The sequence below is a fragment of the Crotalus tigris genome, unplaced genomic scaffold, assembly GCF_016545835.1.
Source record: "Crotalus tigris isolate CLP2741 ecotype Arizona unplaced genomic scaffold, ASM1654583v1 scf7180000017639.5415321, whole genome shotgun sequence".
In the NCBI taxonomy this organism is placed as follows: domain Eukaryota; kingdom Metazoa; phylum Chordata; class Lepidosauria; order Squamata; family Viperidae; genus Crotalus; species Crotalus tigris.
Genome location: NW_024096532.1, coordinates 2,332,716 through 2,349,929, shown reverse-complemented (window position 1 = coordinate 2,349,929; position 17,214 = coordinate 2,332,716). Strand labels below are relative to the sequence as shown.

Genomic DNA, 17,214 nt, shown 5'->3' with positions numbered 1-17,214 from the left:
CTAACCCAACCTTTTCATTTTCATAGTCACCTTTAAGATGGATTGGGTTAAACATCTAACACAATGATATACAACTGTTTTTGCTATGATATAGCAGAATGTTGGTCAACATGGTTTTTGCAGTGATGCATAATAGGAGAAGGACAAGGGAGGACATGATAGCAGTATTCCAATATCTCAGGGGCTGCATAAAGAGGGAATTAAGCTATTTTCCAAAGCACCTGAAGGCAGGACAAGAAGCAACGGATGGAAACTAATCAAGGAGAGAAGCAACCTAGAACTAAGAAGAAACTTCCTTACAGTGAGAACAGTTAATCAGTGGAACAGCCTGCCTCCAGAAGCAGTAAATGCTTCAACACTGGAAGTTTTTAAGAAGAGACTGGACAGCCATTTGTCCGAAATGGTGTAGGGTTTCCTGCCTGAGCAGGGAGTTGGACTAGATGACCTCCAAGGTCCCTTCCAACTTTACTACTATTACTTCATGATATTTGCAAAGTCTGACCTAGGGCTTCTAGAGCTGGTTAACACAGCCTCTAATTTTGGTTCAGTCCATGTCCAGATCTACATCCAGGTTATATTAGTTCATTCACAGTTGGAACATTTTTTTCAAGCATAGCTTTATTCAAGTTTAGAAGAGATATATACAGTACATAAATACTATTTAAATTAATGGAGGGTGAGGGGAATGGAAAGAGAGGCAGAAAAATGGTGAATTCAGAAAAAGTTAAATACTAAGATATAGAAGTATGTCTTTCATACACTATACAACTCTTCCTCTAGACCTGATGGGTTTTGGCAATGATTTCCTGAGAAGAAGGTAAAGGTCCACTAAGCTGGTAGAAAATGTCTGAACAGAAATGCTGAGATTTGTTCAGTCACATGTCTAATCTATAAGAAAGCCATACAAGCCATCCTTTGACATTTTTATTGTTTTCATGAGCCATGTTGGTGTGTAGAGCTTAATTCTAGATTAATGAATGAGTCTGAGAAATTGATTGATCGATTGATTGATATAGTGCTCATCTCACCTACAAGACTCTAGGAAGCCTACAAGAAATAAAATACACAATATAAAAATTAAATAAAACATGACAATCGGATATCAGCCAACCAATTTACCTGGTAAGGTGTTCATCTATTTCTCTAAAGATTCTGAAAAAAAACCCCAGCAAATTTATTTATTTATTTATTTATTTATGAGACTTATATACCGCTTTAAGTGCAAGCACTCTCTAAGCGGTGTACACCAGTAAGCAATGTATATATATATTTACATTGCCCCCAACAATCTGGGTCCTCATTTTACCTACCTCGGAAGGCTGAGTCAACCTTGAGCTGGTGAGATTTGAACCGCTGACCTGCTGAACACAGTCAGCTAAAGTGGCCTGCAGTACTGCACTCTAACTGCTGCGCCATCTTTTTTTCCCATTCCTCTCTTGCATATTTTCAAATGTTACTGTAGAAAACTACTAGTCAAAAATAGGACTATCATAAACATCTTCCTAATGGACCAATGCTACACATCAAGGCCTTGAGAATGAAGTGTCCTATTGGCCATATTGTCATCATGAGGAACTTTTTTTTTTTTCCTGCTCCTACATTAAGAAAATCCCAATACACAGTATAGGTTTATCATGGGTGGGAATGTTTCTTATTCTGAAAATTGCTCAACTTCATAAAACATATATTCCAAATTATACTTCACTGTATTTCTGGATCTTAAGATTTTCCTACCATTAGATGCTGCATACATACCCATTTTCGTTTTGTTGCATGCATCCCAAACATAAAGGCCCCCATTCTTATGTCAAGGAACCTGGAAATTTTGAATTCCCAACCCTTTCCACCATTGTATGAAATAAATCTTGAGATCCTCCCATGCTTTACCTTTAACCATTTGGTATCTTTCTCTTCCAGAGAATATTATGTCCATGTTTCTTTGGTTGAGTTTTAGTGGCAGGCATTATATGGTAGTTTGATCACTCCTCTATGAAGTTCTATAGAGTTTTCAGTCCAATTGATAAGATCACCACCAATGGAGCTACTACAGGTTGCCATCTTGTAAATTTCAGCAGGTGTCACAACATAGCTCCACATGTTGAAATCTGACATTTCCCCAATGAAAGCTTGAGTGGCATCAAAGCGCCCACCAAGAGTGTCCTGTGGAAGAAGAGTGCAATAAATATGTATTCAGAAGAACCATGCACGATAGTGATGGAACATGCGAAGTCTATTTACCTGCTCCTGGCCTAGTATGAAAACACCTCCAGGTTTCACAGGATGCCAAGGAGCCAGGTTCTCCCCACTCCCTCTTTGGACACCATCCTGGTAAGATTTCCAGGTGCCATGCCGAGTTGACCACGTCACACAGATATGGTGCCATTTGGCATCATTAACGGCTAATGGCAAAGTGGCAACCTGCAAAGCAAAGGACAGAAAAGCTCAATTAAAAATGGGAATGAGCAAACCTGAGAGTTATGAACATGACAAGGTACCAAACTTAACACCTTCAAATAACCTGCACAAATAAACAACTAGAGATATTTCTCCTACCTTATCATTGATGAGCAACTCCATAGGGTTATTTCCCCATTGAATAAGCACCACTTCATTGGCTTGGTTGGGCACTGAGTAGGAGAAAGGTGTGCCTATCCCTGGGGATGAAATTGACTTGAGCCAGAGACAGATGGAAAAGGCAAAGATTTCACGTTGCAGAGTGCGCTTGATCTTGATATACATGTAGTTGGTGCGAAGGGGGAAATCCACATGAAAATGTTCAGAATGCTTATCTGCCTTGTTCCCTGGAGGACAGAAGAAAGCAGAAACATGGCAGTACACTGCAACACAGGGAAATGGAGGGGAAGTGCCATATACTGCCAACTGATCTGCTGACCTATTAAGAATTGATTCTCCAGGATTGCCACGTTCTTTCCATTAATGGAATCCCATGACCATTGTCAACCAGGCCAAAGTTAATGAACTTTACCAAATTTTCTTATTTTGATTACCTTGCCTCCCTTTCATTTTCTCTGACACCTTTCGTGACTTAGATTTGGTGATATAAAGATCTTAAAGGAGAGGTCTCTTCTCTTATTCTCTACATTGGCACTACATAAAAAATGATAACATTCACCCATCTCATTTTGAGCTGTCAAAACACTGTCATATGATTTCTATCACTATTCAAGATCATCTCTGCTCCACATCAATCACACATAGCTGGTTTTATAAGCTATATTTTTAAACAATGTTCATTTCCCCCCCCCCCTTTTTTTCATTCTGTCCATTCATCTCTCTTTCTGTCCTGTAGAATAATGAGATTTTAAATATTCCTCAAACTATCATTCTCTTTTATCCATCTTGGTGTCCTTCTCCATTCCTGCTGATTATTTATTTTATTTTATTTTATTTTATTTTTAAAATTTATAAGCCGCCCCACTCCTGGAGGACTCTGGGCGACTAACAATAAAAACACATAAAACATAACAAAACAAACAGTACAAGAACAGTCATCCAGGGGTCAGATTTTATAAACCCCAGGCCTGCCGGAAAAGTCAGGTCTTAAGCAACTTACGGAAAACCAACAGGGTGGGAGCGGTCCTAATCTCCGGGGGAAGCTGGTTCCAAAACGTGGGTGCCATCACAGAGAAAGCCCTCCTCCACGGCCCCGCCAAATGGCACTGCTTGGCCAACGGGACCTGAAGGAGGCCCAGCCTGTGGGATCTAACCGGACGAAGGGAACTATGAGGTAGTAGGCGGTCTCGCAAATAGCCTGGCCCTGAGCCATATAGGGCTTTAAAGGTAATAACCAACACCTTGAATTGGACCCGGAGACCAATAGGCAACCAGTGCAGCTCACGGAGGATAGGTGTAACGTGGGTGTATCGAGGAGCACCCACTATCACTCGCGCGGCTGCATTCTGGACCAACTGTAGTCTCCGAATACTTTTCAAGGATAGCCCCATGTAGAGCGCGTTGCAGTAGTCCAGACGTGAGGTGACAAGGGCATGAGTGACTGTAAGGAGAGCCTCCCGGTCCAAGTAGGGTCGCAACTGGTGCAACAGACGAACTTGTGCAAAGGTCCTCCCAGCCACAGCCGTCAAATGATGTTCCAAATTCAGCTGTGGATCAAGGAGGACACCCAAGTTGCGAACCCACTCCGAAGGGGTATATTTTCCCCCGCAAGAGTCAACACTGGACAGTCGACATGATCCTTGGGAGGCAACATCCAAAGCCACTAGGTCTTGTCAAGATTGAGCCTGAGTCTGTTAACCCCCATCCAGATTCTCACGGCTTCGAGGCATGATTATATGATTATATGCTACTCATATGATTACTTATATGATTATATGCATATATGATTATATGCTACTCAGATTCTCCAGAAATGCAGAAGTAAATAAAATAAATAAAATAATTCACCAAGTATTTAAACCTATGTTTCTCATCCACTGAAATGTTCATTAACATATTTACCTAAACTTATTTAATACGGCTTTTTTTTTAAAAAAAAAATCAGGTTTAAATGAATATAAGCATCATACCTCTTGAAGTTCTGGGCTTAACATTTCTCGTAATCCTTTGTCACTGTCTATGATAATTGGGTCTGAGGAGAATTAAAATCTAAAATGGGTTAGAGTGGGACTATTCATATTCAAATTTCAGCATGACTAGGAAAATGCTTTGAGCCAATCACTGTCTCTCAGTTTTAGCTATCTCATAAAACCAGTTGTGAAGACAAGGAGAGCGTTTTGAGAGAAAATGAGATAGAAAAAGCAATATGCAAATGATAAATCACTGAACTTCTCCATTTGTCTCAGATCTAATTATATCCTGCTGTCAGCCTTCTCCACCCCATTACCCTATTCTACTACTCAGGCAGTATGATTCAAAATCTAATGTTTGGGAATTTGGGAATTATAGTCTCTGATATCAGGAGGGCATCACTAGGAAAAAAATGTTTCTTATTTCTCCATTTGTCTACAAACTTGGCAACATCCCTCTAAACCTTTGGCTTCTTAATTGTCCATTTACTTGTCATTAAACCCATCTTTTATTATTAATTCTTTTTATTTAGCAGTTTCTCCATCCATTTTTACCTCATGAATGTGGACCAAAGTCTCCTTTCTCCTTTTGGCAACATCACAATTTCTTTTCTTTTCTTTTTAATACCTTAAAAATTAATTTTATTACTACAAAGCTTTGGAAAGTATCACAAGACTGTTTGGACTCACAAGAGGGTTGCAACATTACCCACCTGAAAACTCAGGTTTAGTTACTCACCTTTCTCCATCGTGCGTCCATGTGAAGCATGCCTTTGTCTTATTCCTGTTGCTTTCGGTATGCTGTGCGTCTGATGTTCTGAAGTATTGGATTTCTCATGGATCTGATGCTCCAACATGCTGATCTTTTCCTGAAGAGTATCCCACATGGAGGTGGGGAAGGTTGAACTATTCCAGTTGTGCTGGAGAAGTCATGGCAAGTGCTCATGTTAATAATAGTCTGCCATTTCTCTGGACCTTTCTCCTAGACCAGGGGTAGGCAACTGGTCAGGAACTCTGGGAGTTGAAGTCCACGAGTCATAAAAGAGCCAAGGTTGCTTACCCCTGTCCTAGACCACCTCTATTGTGCTGCCTCTCTCCCTTCCTTAAAATTCCACCTGAAAGCTATTATTGGTATGAAGCATTTGGTTCAATTCCTGAGTTCCTGCATATACGTCGGCCAAGCCGAATTTTAGATTGTATTTGCAAATGATGGTATGTTTTCTTCTTGCCTGAAATGAGATTCCCACTAATGGTACCATACACACTATCTCTTCCTGTTCTGTGCCTTGCTTTTACCCCCATTTAACCCATTTACAATGCAATCCTATGCAGGTCTGTTTAGTCTTTTTCAGTCCAATGGGTCTTCCTTCCATTGCATGTACATAGAGGATGCTAAATTTAGCTGCCTTCCTGCACTAACCCTGTCACTCAACAAAGAAATGCCTGGAGCTCCAGAAGGAAGTTCTGCTAAAAGGAGGGACTTTTGCTAATTTTGCAATAGCCACTCCACACACAAAAAGATCGCCTTGAATAACTTTGCTCCATCTGAAGCTTCAATGGAATCAGAATTGAACCCAGGCTCCTTATACTCTCTGTGTGGGTGTGCATATAGTACATATGTGTGTGAGAGAAAGAATGTTTGTGTGCTTGTTTGTGTGTCCATCTATCATGTTCCTTCATTTTTGGCTAAGCAAAGTTATGCCAATTTCAAAGCAAAGAATTAAAAAAGAAATAATTAAAAAATTAAATGACTTAAGGAAAAGAAAGGAAATATACTAAAGCCTAGTTTATACACTATACTTCTCAGTACCTTTTCTTCTTGAAAGGTATCCCTCCTTCCATCCCATCTGTATTTTATTTTTATTTAATTAATATTAATTTTATTTCATTTTATTCCTCGGCTGCCCATCTCCCTCTGCAAAGCAACTCCCGCTATTTTCTTCGTCATTGCCTTTCGTTCTTTGGATGGCGATTTTCTCGTCCAAATGTTGCTATCAGTTGTGCAAGGGAGCCTAGATAATTATGTTTAAAATATCCCCTTCACCCCATACATTTTCCAGACTAACACTATGGTAGGTAGGCACATTGGAAAGATTAGAAGAAGAAGCAAGAAGATTGGTTGTGAGGAGATAATTCTGGTAGAAATCTGAATGTGTGGGGAGTATTTAGCTTTTAAAGGGAAGGTAACAACGTTCCTTAGAATTGTTTGCTTTGATCATATAAAGCAGAACGAGGGAGAAGAGACGATGAAATGAAGGATCATAGATGAAAATTGATGGAACAAGAATAAAAATGCTTACAATAATTGCTGGCTGATCAGCATTTTGGACAAATTTTGAAATAAAGAGGGGATAAGGGTTGTAAATGTGAAGGTGAATATTAGGATTGATGGATAATAAACAAGTAATTAAAGAACAGATAGATTTGAGAAGATAGATTAAGTGCATTGAGAAGGATAAGTTAAAAGCTAATACCTGTAAGTGCTCCAGTCTCTCCTTCAGGGATTTCAGCATTCTCTCCATCTGATGTATTGCAGCAGATGCCTCATTAGGTGGATCTTCCAAAGCATTAGCCTGAGCAGAGGTAGATCCCTTGTGAGAAGAATCATGAGCGTTGTGCCCAACCTGTGGTTCGTGGTTCCCTGGTTCTGCAGTCTGATGATGCTCATTCTCTTGGGCATGGTGGCCTTTATGGAGATCTCGATGGCCAGTGTCACGGTGTCCCCTATGGCCATCTTCATGATGAGGCTGGTGGGCATCCTCATGATGTCCTCTTTGGCCATTGTCATGATGACCCCGATGCCCACCTTCATGATGGCTGTGCTTATGGTTATGATTCTCTTCCTGATGATTTCCATGATGTTCACTATGCCTCCGGGAATGAGTTTCACAGCGGCTCAGCTTGGCTGTCAGTTCTCTCATGGTCTCCCTCTGGTCAAGGATCATTTCCTTTTGATGCACCACTGTCTCCCTCAGATGCAGGATGGTTTCCTTAGCTTCTTCTAGAGTCCCCACCCAATGGCCATTGCCTGCACCATTAGCTGCGCCTCCATGTCGTTGATGGCCATTTGACTGGCAACCACTATCCATATCCAATGGCATAGGACTGCAGATAAATTTAGGTAAACCATGTTCAGAGGCTATCAGTAGTGGGGGAAAGACGAGACAAAGCAAGGTCCAGTGCATTGCGATCACCAAAGGTGGAATGTTTAGTGGATAGGAAAAGGATAGGAGTGGGGATAGAAATGGGCTGGGCAATTCAGGATAGATTAGATAGCCACAGAAGCAGATGATAACTTCCAGAAAGGCAAAGTCTTTAGAGCTTGAAGAATCTTATTCTACAACAGATTTCAATCCTGCATCCATTATCCAGATCTTCTCTTAGATAGCCAATCAAATTCCACCAGAAGAAATTCAACCTCTATCAAGAAGGAGATACAAAGGTCTTTGACAGGAGAGAAGATACTCTAGATGAAGCTCTTCAAGTCATGTTTGGTTTACCGGGTCACCAAGCCTTCAATACCCAGAATGGCTGGTTCCATTGTCTCAGAAACTGAAGCTTTTCCTCCTTCCCAAATATCAATTTCTTGCTTCTCAGCAGAGCCAAACTGCCAGCAGATATCCAGGCACTATAGTCAGGTGGGTTTTGTACTTTTCCTGCCTTTCCTTCCTGTCTAATTTGCCAAATCCACTGGTGATGAGGAGCAAAGCATCGTTTCCCTTGGAGACTGAGAAATTAATGGGCTTAAAGTGTTACAGCAAAGCTTTTGCCTTCACCACTGCCTACCGTTTCCTCTCTGTTGCTAAGGCTTCTAGCCTGGCAGCCTATATATAAAACCCCTCCTGAGAAGCTAAAGCTTCACGCAGAAGAATTAAGGTATCAGCCAAGAAGAAATAAATTAAATCCAAGCTATGAAATTATTCCTATTTTTCTCTTCTAATGGCAATTATTTACCCAGAGTGTATCACTTCCAGCTGGATTTAGAGTACATGAAACTTCAACAATAATAGGAAGGACAATTGTGCCAAGTAGGTAAAACACACACACACCTCTAATGCATAGCTAAATGATCTACAGATAGACCATGCCTTTCCATCCAAGGGCCTAATCAGATAATTTCAACTATATGAAAAACACAAAGCAATCTGAACCAAAATATAAACATTACATTCCCAATATTAAATTAGTGGTACATTTATCACAATGTATTCCAGTGTCCCAAGGCTTGGGAAGTTCAGGACACCTCCAACATGGTATTTTCTTTGAAACCAAGAGTTTTTATAGTGTTTTTATAAAAATGAGGAAAAAAAACTATATTTCAGCAATCTGAGAATAGGGTACCTGGCCCACAGGTGAGTCTGTGCTTAACAATAGTCCTGATGACCATTTCAATGTAGGCTTAGAAACTGTAGATCTTAGAACAGGGGTGTCAAAGTGCCGGCACAGAGGCTGTACCCAACCCAGCTCTGGCAACGCAAAAAAAGTCACAATACGTCGTGATAGATATTGACCCTCTTGTCTTAGAAGCTCTTCTACCAAGTTTTGATTTCTCTCATAAGAGACAATTTATTCACCCATATTGATAGTTTGCATTTTCCTCTCTACATTTCCTAACCACTGAATGCTAGAATTAATTTAAGGTTGAAGGACTATTAACCCACGAGTTTCATCTGTTCTAAATCTAGATGTAAGTTAGGCCATATGCTGGCTTGTTTGCAATGTTACTTATCTGATTGTAGAGCAAAGTAGTCCAATGTGGAATCCCCACCCATGAGCGATGGAAAATGTAGTCCTTCAACCAGCCTCCCAATTTAAAAAGAAAAGACTCCCAATCTAGATTAGGCCATTGGGCATTTATAATAAAGAAAATGAAAAATACAGATTGGAATAGGACAACACTTAATGTGTGTTTCTTTAATTTAAGCTTTGTTTCTACTGCAAAGAAATGACTGAAGAGTATAATGGTATGAAGGAATATCTAGGAATCCAATTGCTTCTTTCTGGGACCTGCGCCCAAATAAATCTCTACAGCAGAGCAGCGTAAATTAAATCATAGTAATTTGTTTTCATTGAGTGTAATGTGATTCAATTGTCACTAACTTAATCTGGATTTAATCATAATCCAGTTTTAACATACAAGTACCCTCTTAGGATCAATTTAACATCTAAGATTAAATATAGACCAGAAAAAGGAATTATGAAGTGCAGAGATATTTCTCTTTTAAAATCCATGCTACCAGGCCATTTAAAGTGGAATCTTTTAGTAAAATCCAACAACTATTCAGAATTTTGAATTTGTGACAAGCAATGACCTTACTGTATTAATATGAATACAAATTTACTTTTGAGGGACTTTTAAAAAGAAACCTAATGCTTTTTCATGAAAAGTGTAATCTTTTATATTTTGTTCCCTCAATGTATTTTTGCCTCCAGTTGAAACCATTAATATGCATCTCACAAATCACCATATATGTATGGTGATATCTATATAAATAAAAATGTAAATGTTCGTTTGTTCAAAATCTTAAATCTCCGAAAGTTCTTCACCGATTGGTTTGAAATTTTGACACAAAGTTGCATTCGAATACGCGTGTTTTTATGTTTTTATATACCTACTATTATATAGATGTCACACCTGTGACAGGTAAAAACATGCTTTTTGGAAAAACAGCACCATCTGTTGGACGTAAAAGCAACACACGCTACGATTTCAGACAATCTCTATATCTGCACAGACAATGGAACAACAAAAAATATTGTATACCCACAAGTATTGTGAAATTAAACATATTACAAACATGCTCTTTCTCTTTTCTTTTTTTTCCATTTAACCAGACTGAGCCACAGCAATGCGTGGCTGGGTGTATGTATGTATGTATGTATGTATGTATGTATGTATGTGTATGTGTATGTGTGTATGTATATATATATATATATATATATATATATATATATATATATATATATATATATATAGGTCTATATACAAATACCCGCGAAAACCTCAGAAAACAAATATATATATATATATATATACACACACACACACATACACATACATACATACATATATACATACATACATACATACTAGAAGGAAATGGCAAACCACTCCAGTATCTTTGCCATGAAAACCCCATGGACAGCACTAAAAGGCAAAAAGATATGACGCTGGAAGATGAGCCCCTCAGGTCGGAAGGTATCCAGTAGGCTACTGGGGAAGAGCAGAGGGCTAGTACTAGTAGCGCCAGAAACAATGAAGCGACTGGGCCAAAGCCGAAAGGACGCTCAGCTGTGGATATATCTGGTGGTAAAAGGAAAGTCCGATGCTGTAAAGATCTTTTCTCCATAGGAACCTGGAATGTAAGATCCATGAATCAAGGCAAGCTAGACGTAGTCAAAAAAGAGATGACAAGACTGAACATCGACATCTTAGGAATCAGCGAACTAAAATGGACAGGAATGGGTGAATTTAACTCAGATGACCATCAGGTATACTACTGTGGGCAAGAATCCCTCAGAAGAAATGGAGTAGCCTTCATAGTCAATAAAAGAATAGGAAAAGCAATACTGGGATACAATCCCCAAAATGACAGAATGATCTCAATTCGAATCCAAGGCAAACCATTCAATATCACAATAGTCCAAATCTATGCCCCAACCACTGGTGCTGAAGAGGATGAAATTGACCGGTTCTATGAAGCCCTACAGCACCTTATAGAATTAACACCAAAAAATGATGTCCTTATCATCATGGGGGATTGGAATGCTAAGGTAGGAAGCCAAAAGATAACCGGAATAACAGGCAAGTTTGGCCTTGGAGTACAAAATGAAGCAGGGCACAGGCTAATAGAATTTTGTCAAGAGAATACGATGGTCATAACAAACACTCTTTTCCAACAACCCAAGAGACGGCTCTACACATGGACATCACCAGACGGTCAACATAGAAATCAGATTGACTATGTGCTCTGCAGCCAAAGATGGAGAAGCTCTATACAGTCAGTAAAAACAAGACCAGGAGCTGACTGTGGCTCAGATCATGAGCTTCTCATTGCAAAATTTAGGCTTAAATTGAAAAAAGTAGGGAAAAGCACTAGGCCACTCAGGTATGAACTAAATCATATTCCTGATGAATATACAGTAGAGGTGACAAATAGATTTAAGGAATTAGATCTGATAGACAGAGTGCCTGAAGAACTATGGATGGAAGTTCGCAACATTGTACAAGAAGTAGCAACTAAAACCATCCCAAAGAAAAAGAAATGCAAGAAAGCAAAATGGCTGTCTGAGGAAGCTTTGCAAATAGCTGAGGAAAGAAGGGAAGCAAAAGGCAAAGGAGAAAGAGAAAGATACACCCAATTGAATACAGAATTCCAGAGAATAGCTAGAAGAGATAAGAATGCCTTCTTAAATGAACAGTGCAAAGAAATAGAAGAAAACAACAGAATAGGAAGGACCAGAGATCTCTTCAAGAAAATTGGAGATATGAAGGGAACATTTCATGCAAAGATGGGCATGATAAAGGACCAAAATGTCAGGAACCTAACAGAGACAGAAGAGATTAAGAAGAGATGACAAAACTACACAGAAGAACTATACAAGAATGAGCTTAACGCCCCAGATAACCACAATGAGATGGTCACTGACCTTGAACCAGACATCCTAGAATGTGAAGTGAAATGGGCCTTAGAAAATTGAGCAACAACAAAGCTAATGGAGGTGACAGTATTCCAGCTGAGCTATTCAAAATCTTAAAAGACGATGCAGTAAAAGTGCTACACTCAATTTGCCAGCAAATTTGGAAATCTCAACAGTGGCCACAGGATTGGAAAAGGACAGTTTACATTCCAATTCCAAAGAAAGGCAATGCCAAAGAATGTTGAAACTATCGCACCATTGCACTCATTTCACATGCTAGTAAAGTTATGCTTAAAATCCTACAAGCTAGACTCCAGCAGTATGTGGATCGAGAACTAATAGAAGTACAGGCAAGATTTTGAAGAGGCAGAGGCACTAGAGATCAAATTGCCAACATACGCTGGATCATGGAGAAAGCTAGGGAGTTCCAGAAAAACATCTACTTCTGCTTCATTGACTATGCTAAAGCCTTTGATTGTGTGGATCACAACAAATTGTGGCAAGTTCTTAAAGAGATGGGAATACCAGACCATCTCATTTGTCTCTTGAGAAACCTATATGTGGGTCAAGAAGCAACAGTGAGAACTGGACACGGAACCACTGATTGGTTCAAAATTGGAAAAGGAGTCCGGCAAGGCTGTACACTGTCGCCCTGCCTATTTAACTTATATGCAGAGCACATCATGAGAAAGGCAGGGCTAGATGAATCAAAAGTTGGAATTAAGATTGCCGGGAGAAATATCAACAACCTAAGATATGCAGATGATACCACTCTAATGGCAGAAAGTGAAGAGGAACTAAAGAGCCTCTTGATGCGGGTGAAGAAGGAGAGTGCAAAAGTTGGCTTGAAACTCAACATTAAGAAAACCAAAATCATGGCATCCGGCCCTCTTAATTCCTGGCAAATAGATGAGGAAGAAATGGAGGTAGTGACAGATTTTATTTTTCTGGGCTCCAAGATCACCTCAGATGGGGACTGCAGCCAAGAAATTAAAAGACGCTTGCTCCTGGGGAGGAAAGCTATGGCAAATCTAGACAGCATACTAAAAAGCAGAGACATCACCCTGCCAACAAAAGTGCGTATAGTCTAGGCCATGGTTTTCCCAGTTGCAATGTATGGCTGTGAAAGTTGGACCATAAGAAAGGCTGAGCGCCAAAGAATTGAGGCCTTTGAACTATGGTGCTGGAGAAGACTCCTGCGAGTCCCTTGGACTGCAAGGCGTTCAAACTAGTCAGTCCTAGAAGAGATCAACCCTGACTGCTCTTTAGAAGGCCAGATCCTGAAGTTGAAACTCAAATACTTTGGCCATCTAATGAGAAGGAAGGACTCACTGGAGAAGGGCCTAATGCCTTTGCTGAGAGGGCAATAGAAAAAGGAGACGACAGAGAATGAGATGGCTGGATGGAGTCACTGAAGCAGTAGGTGTGAACTTAAATGGACTCCAGAAGATGGTAGAGGACAGGAAGACCTTGAGGAATGTTGTCCATGGGGTCGCGATGGGTCGGACACGATTTCGCAATTAACAACAACAACAACTATATATATTAGAACCCTTTTTAAAAGAGCTGACTCACACTGCAGCACGGCCAAAGCTAAGGCTGAAGAAAGGAAATACCTGTTCCACACCTGTAGACGTAATGGATACCCCAATAAATTCATCAGGCGCCACAGTGCTCTGTCCAGACCTCCCCATAACCCACCTATTGGGGAGCTACTTCCACAGACTACACGTATTACTCTCCCCTATGTCAGTAACGTTTCTGAAGCCACGGCTAGGCTATTGTCACCCTATGGAATAAGGGTGGCACATAGAGCGGACTGCACGTTGCGTTCCTGTATCATGAGGTTGAAAGATCCACTCCCTGTTACTGAGAAATCTGATCTATAGAATCCATTGTATGGATTGCCCAGGTAATTACGTGGGAGAAACCTCTAAAAGAGTAAGGACAAGAATACAGGAACAGAAGCTGGCAATAAAAAGAGGGGAGCACTATTCACAGATCCTCACTCACATGGTAGAGCTTGGACACAAGTTTGATTTCAATGGGGTGCAGGTTATTGCTAGTGATGCCTCCAAGAGCGGCAGACTCCTTAAAGAGGCTTGGTTCTCGGACTGTAAGTCTATTAATCAATGTGTGGAGTTACATCCTGCACACCAGGTCATGAAAGCTTGGGAGGCACGCATTTGTTCCAGACGGAGGAAGCACCCCACTGTTTGCAATCTCGATTGTCCCAACGAAGAGATAGACAACGAGGTAAGGGCGATCCTACCATCCGGAGTGCCCCCAGCTATTAGCAATTCCTGCGCGCACCCGTTGATGAACGAAGAATTTATTGACAACAGCAACCCACCCCCTAGTGCCCTGGATGCTCCGAACACTCCTCCCCTTCCCCCTCCCCCTCCTCGATATTGCGTCTGACCTACTGAACGGTATAGAGCACTCCTCCCCCCCAACTCTTGAGATGAAACAAGACAGCTCTCCTCACGGTGATTTTGGTGCTTGCGTTCCGGAGGATTCGCTTGTTGTACCTGGCTTGGATGCCTGTTTGAAGATCGGAACCCCTGGAGTGGATGATGACTGCAACCACCCCATTAAGGGTCCCATCACACATTCCCAAGTAGCACGGTGGAAGCGTGAGGGCGCACGCACGAAGACCACAGTTGGAATTTCCTCCAAGGGGAGAGTTGAATCAGACGCCAAACTGACAGGAACGGAGATCGCAACGAACTGCTGTGCATCCCACGCACGGAAGGGCAGCGGGTTGGGGGCTATAGGGGAAGATGGGAGCACGGATGGGGTGCATGCCCCCTGAGAGTGATACGTCAGACACGGGGGAGGGAGATAACTGGATCCCGGATTTCATCGCAGGATCGGTCTGCAGTTACACAAGTTACTCTGGTACAAAGTGACATGGAATGCTCGCCTCCCAGCCTAGGAGCCGCAAGCAACAGAGAAGTAATCAGCTGCAAGAACTTAGAACTCAGAAATACTTCTGACATGAGTGATGGGAGGATCAATCAACCGGGCCCCATAACGAGGTCTATGAGCCGTGTGCAGGTGCGTTTGTGCTTATAAACGAGCTCCCCCACCCTCTGGCTTTTAACACCTTGACAACGATGGCAGCAATACAGCCATCGAAAGCTAGGTTATCTATTTATTAAACATTTAATTGTTTTACCTCCTGGTGCTCGTTTTTATCTTTTGAATACACACACACACACACACACACACACACACACACACACACACACACACATATATATATCATATTGCTAAAATAACGATCACCAAGAGAATAAGTAAAAAGATAGAATTTAATCAACCTAGCTTTCGTCGATAACACTCGACATCATCAGGGTTAAAAGGCAAACGCTGAGAGAGAACCTATATATGATCGTTAAATGCCTGTTTCTGGCTTCTGGAGCGCGTCACCGGCCCCAGCTGATCGAGTTGCGCTCTAAATACACCCCTTTCATCCATGTGCGTTCCTTTCCTGCACTCCATCGCGCACCGTTCCACTGTTAACCCCAGGGTTGGATGGGGTCAGAGTCCCCCCTCCTCCCTTGTGTGCAGTTCCTTCACCCTTTCGCATATCACTCATTCCATAGGGTGGGGGGTGTTCAACACCCTACCAATACCCCCGTATGCCCCAATCCGTCTTGATCTGTCCTACTTATCCTTCGGGACTGCGATGCGGGTCTCTCCCCCCACCCCATACTGTTCTCTCTCTTGTCCTCATTCCCGTTCACCATCCTGTTCGGTTTGTTGTTCAATCCAGCGTCTCTTTCTCTGCACACACCGAAAACATTCTTTGCCGCCATTCCATTGATAGCACTTTGCCATTCGGTCTGGTGTTGGTGAGCACCGTTCTCATTCGGCCCCAATCCCCCATGTTCACCCTTTACAGAGTTCCTCTGTCATAGCCGCAGTTGTTGTTCAACCATATGTCCCCGTGTCAAATGTACCAGAGAGGGGTGTCTCCCTTCGTTCGCTCGTGACTGAGTTACCATTACGTGTCTGACAGCGTCACTTGTAGAAGGCTCGTCTGTATCACCATCTTCAGATCTCACTACATCCCATCTGACCCCCGATCCCCCGGATCCCACCCCATTATTCTGGATGTTATCCTTGCGCTCTAGGGGCAGTCTGCCTTTAAGGCATCATGGAGAAACTTGCGGCAGTTGCTTGCTGGAACTGATCTGTTAATGACCAGGCGCCAGATGGATACTCGGGGCATACGGGATGTTAACTGGGGCTCTGTTTGCATAGTTGGACAGGGCGTCTGGAACGATATCCTTCCCTCTACCGTACAGTTTACAACCCGGTTCTCTCCAACAGTTGGAGCGGCGATCTATGCTCCATGTCCTTAATGCCTGGTGAGCTAAGCACAGGTCCATATGCCAGTTAACCTAATCTTTTCCTGAGAACCAGGCTTCCTTCAGCAAACAGCCTCCCTTTGTAGCATCGTTGGACAACATTTGTGTGTTCTCGAAGTCGAAATGGTGGTCGTATTCGGCTATATGAGCCCATATCTGCGAGTATTGTTCGCCTCTCCTAATTGCCAACTTATGCTCATGCAGGCGGGTTTTTAATCTTTTCAACGTTTTGCCTACATAATTGCTCTGGCAATCCATGCAATCAATCCTATAGACTACCGCCGATCTCTCAGCGGCAGGAAGTTGGTCTTTAGGGCGCATAACCTTTGATCGTAGAGTCTGATTGGGCTTGTGGGCTACCTTTATATTATGAGGGGCTGGCAGTCTAGCTGTAGCCTCGGAAACATTGCTGATATACGGTAGGGAGACACGTACGGTTTGCGCCATGGGTTCTTCCTTCTGCTGTTTACTTCGGGGTTCAGATACCATGCCATGTCATTTTATGAATCTCGAAGGGTATCCGTTCAGTCGGCAGGTATGGAACAGGTGCCTCCTTTCTTCCGCCTTAAACTCAACCATGCTGCAGTGCGAATGTACCCGCTTAAACAGCATCCTGATGCAGCTAACTTTATGGAAGACCGGGTGATTGC

The 17,214-nt window shown here is 41.9% G+C and overlaps 1 protein-coding gene across 1 annotated transcript; it reads right to left on the bottom strand.

Annotated features, from left to right (window-relative positions):
* Window positions 1-1,304: 1,304 nt before the first annotated feature.
* On the bottom strand, window positions 1,305-17,058 carry LOC120304405 (neuronal pentraxin-1-like). Its single transcript, XM_039334903.1, has 6 exons — window positions 16,983-17,058; window positions 7,019-7,875; window positions 5,284-5,464; window positions 2,554-2,801; window positions 2,239-2,418; window positions 1,305-2,160 (listed from the first exon to the last, which is right to left on the bottom strand). Exons 1-6 carry the CDS (start codon window positions 17,056-17,058, stop codon window positions 1,951-1,953), a joined length of 1,752 nt encoding a protein of 583 aa, XP_039190837.1. The 3' UTR covers window positions 1,305-1,950.
* Between the last annotated feature and the right edge of the window lie 156 nt (window positions 17,059-17,214).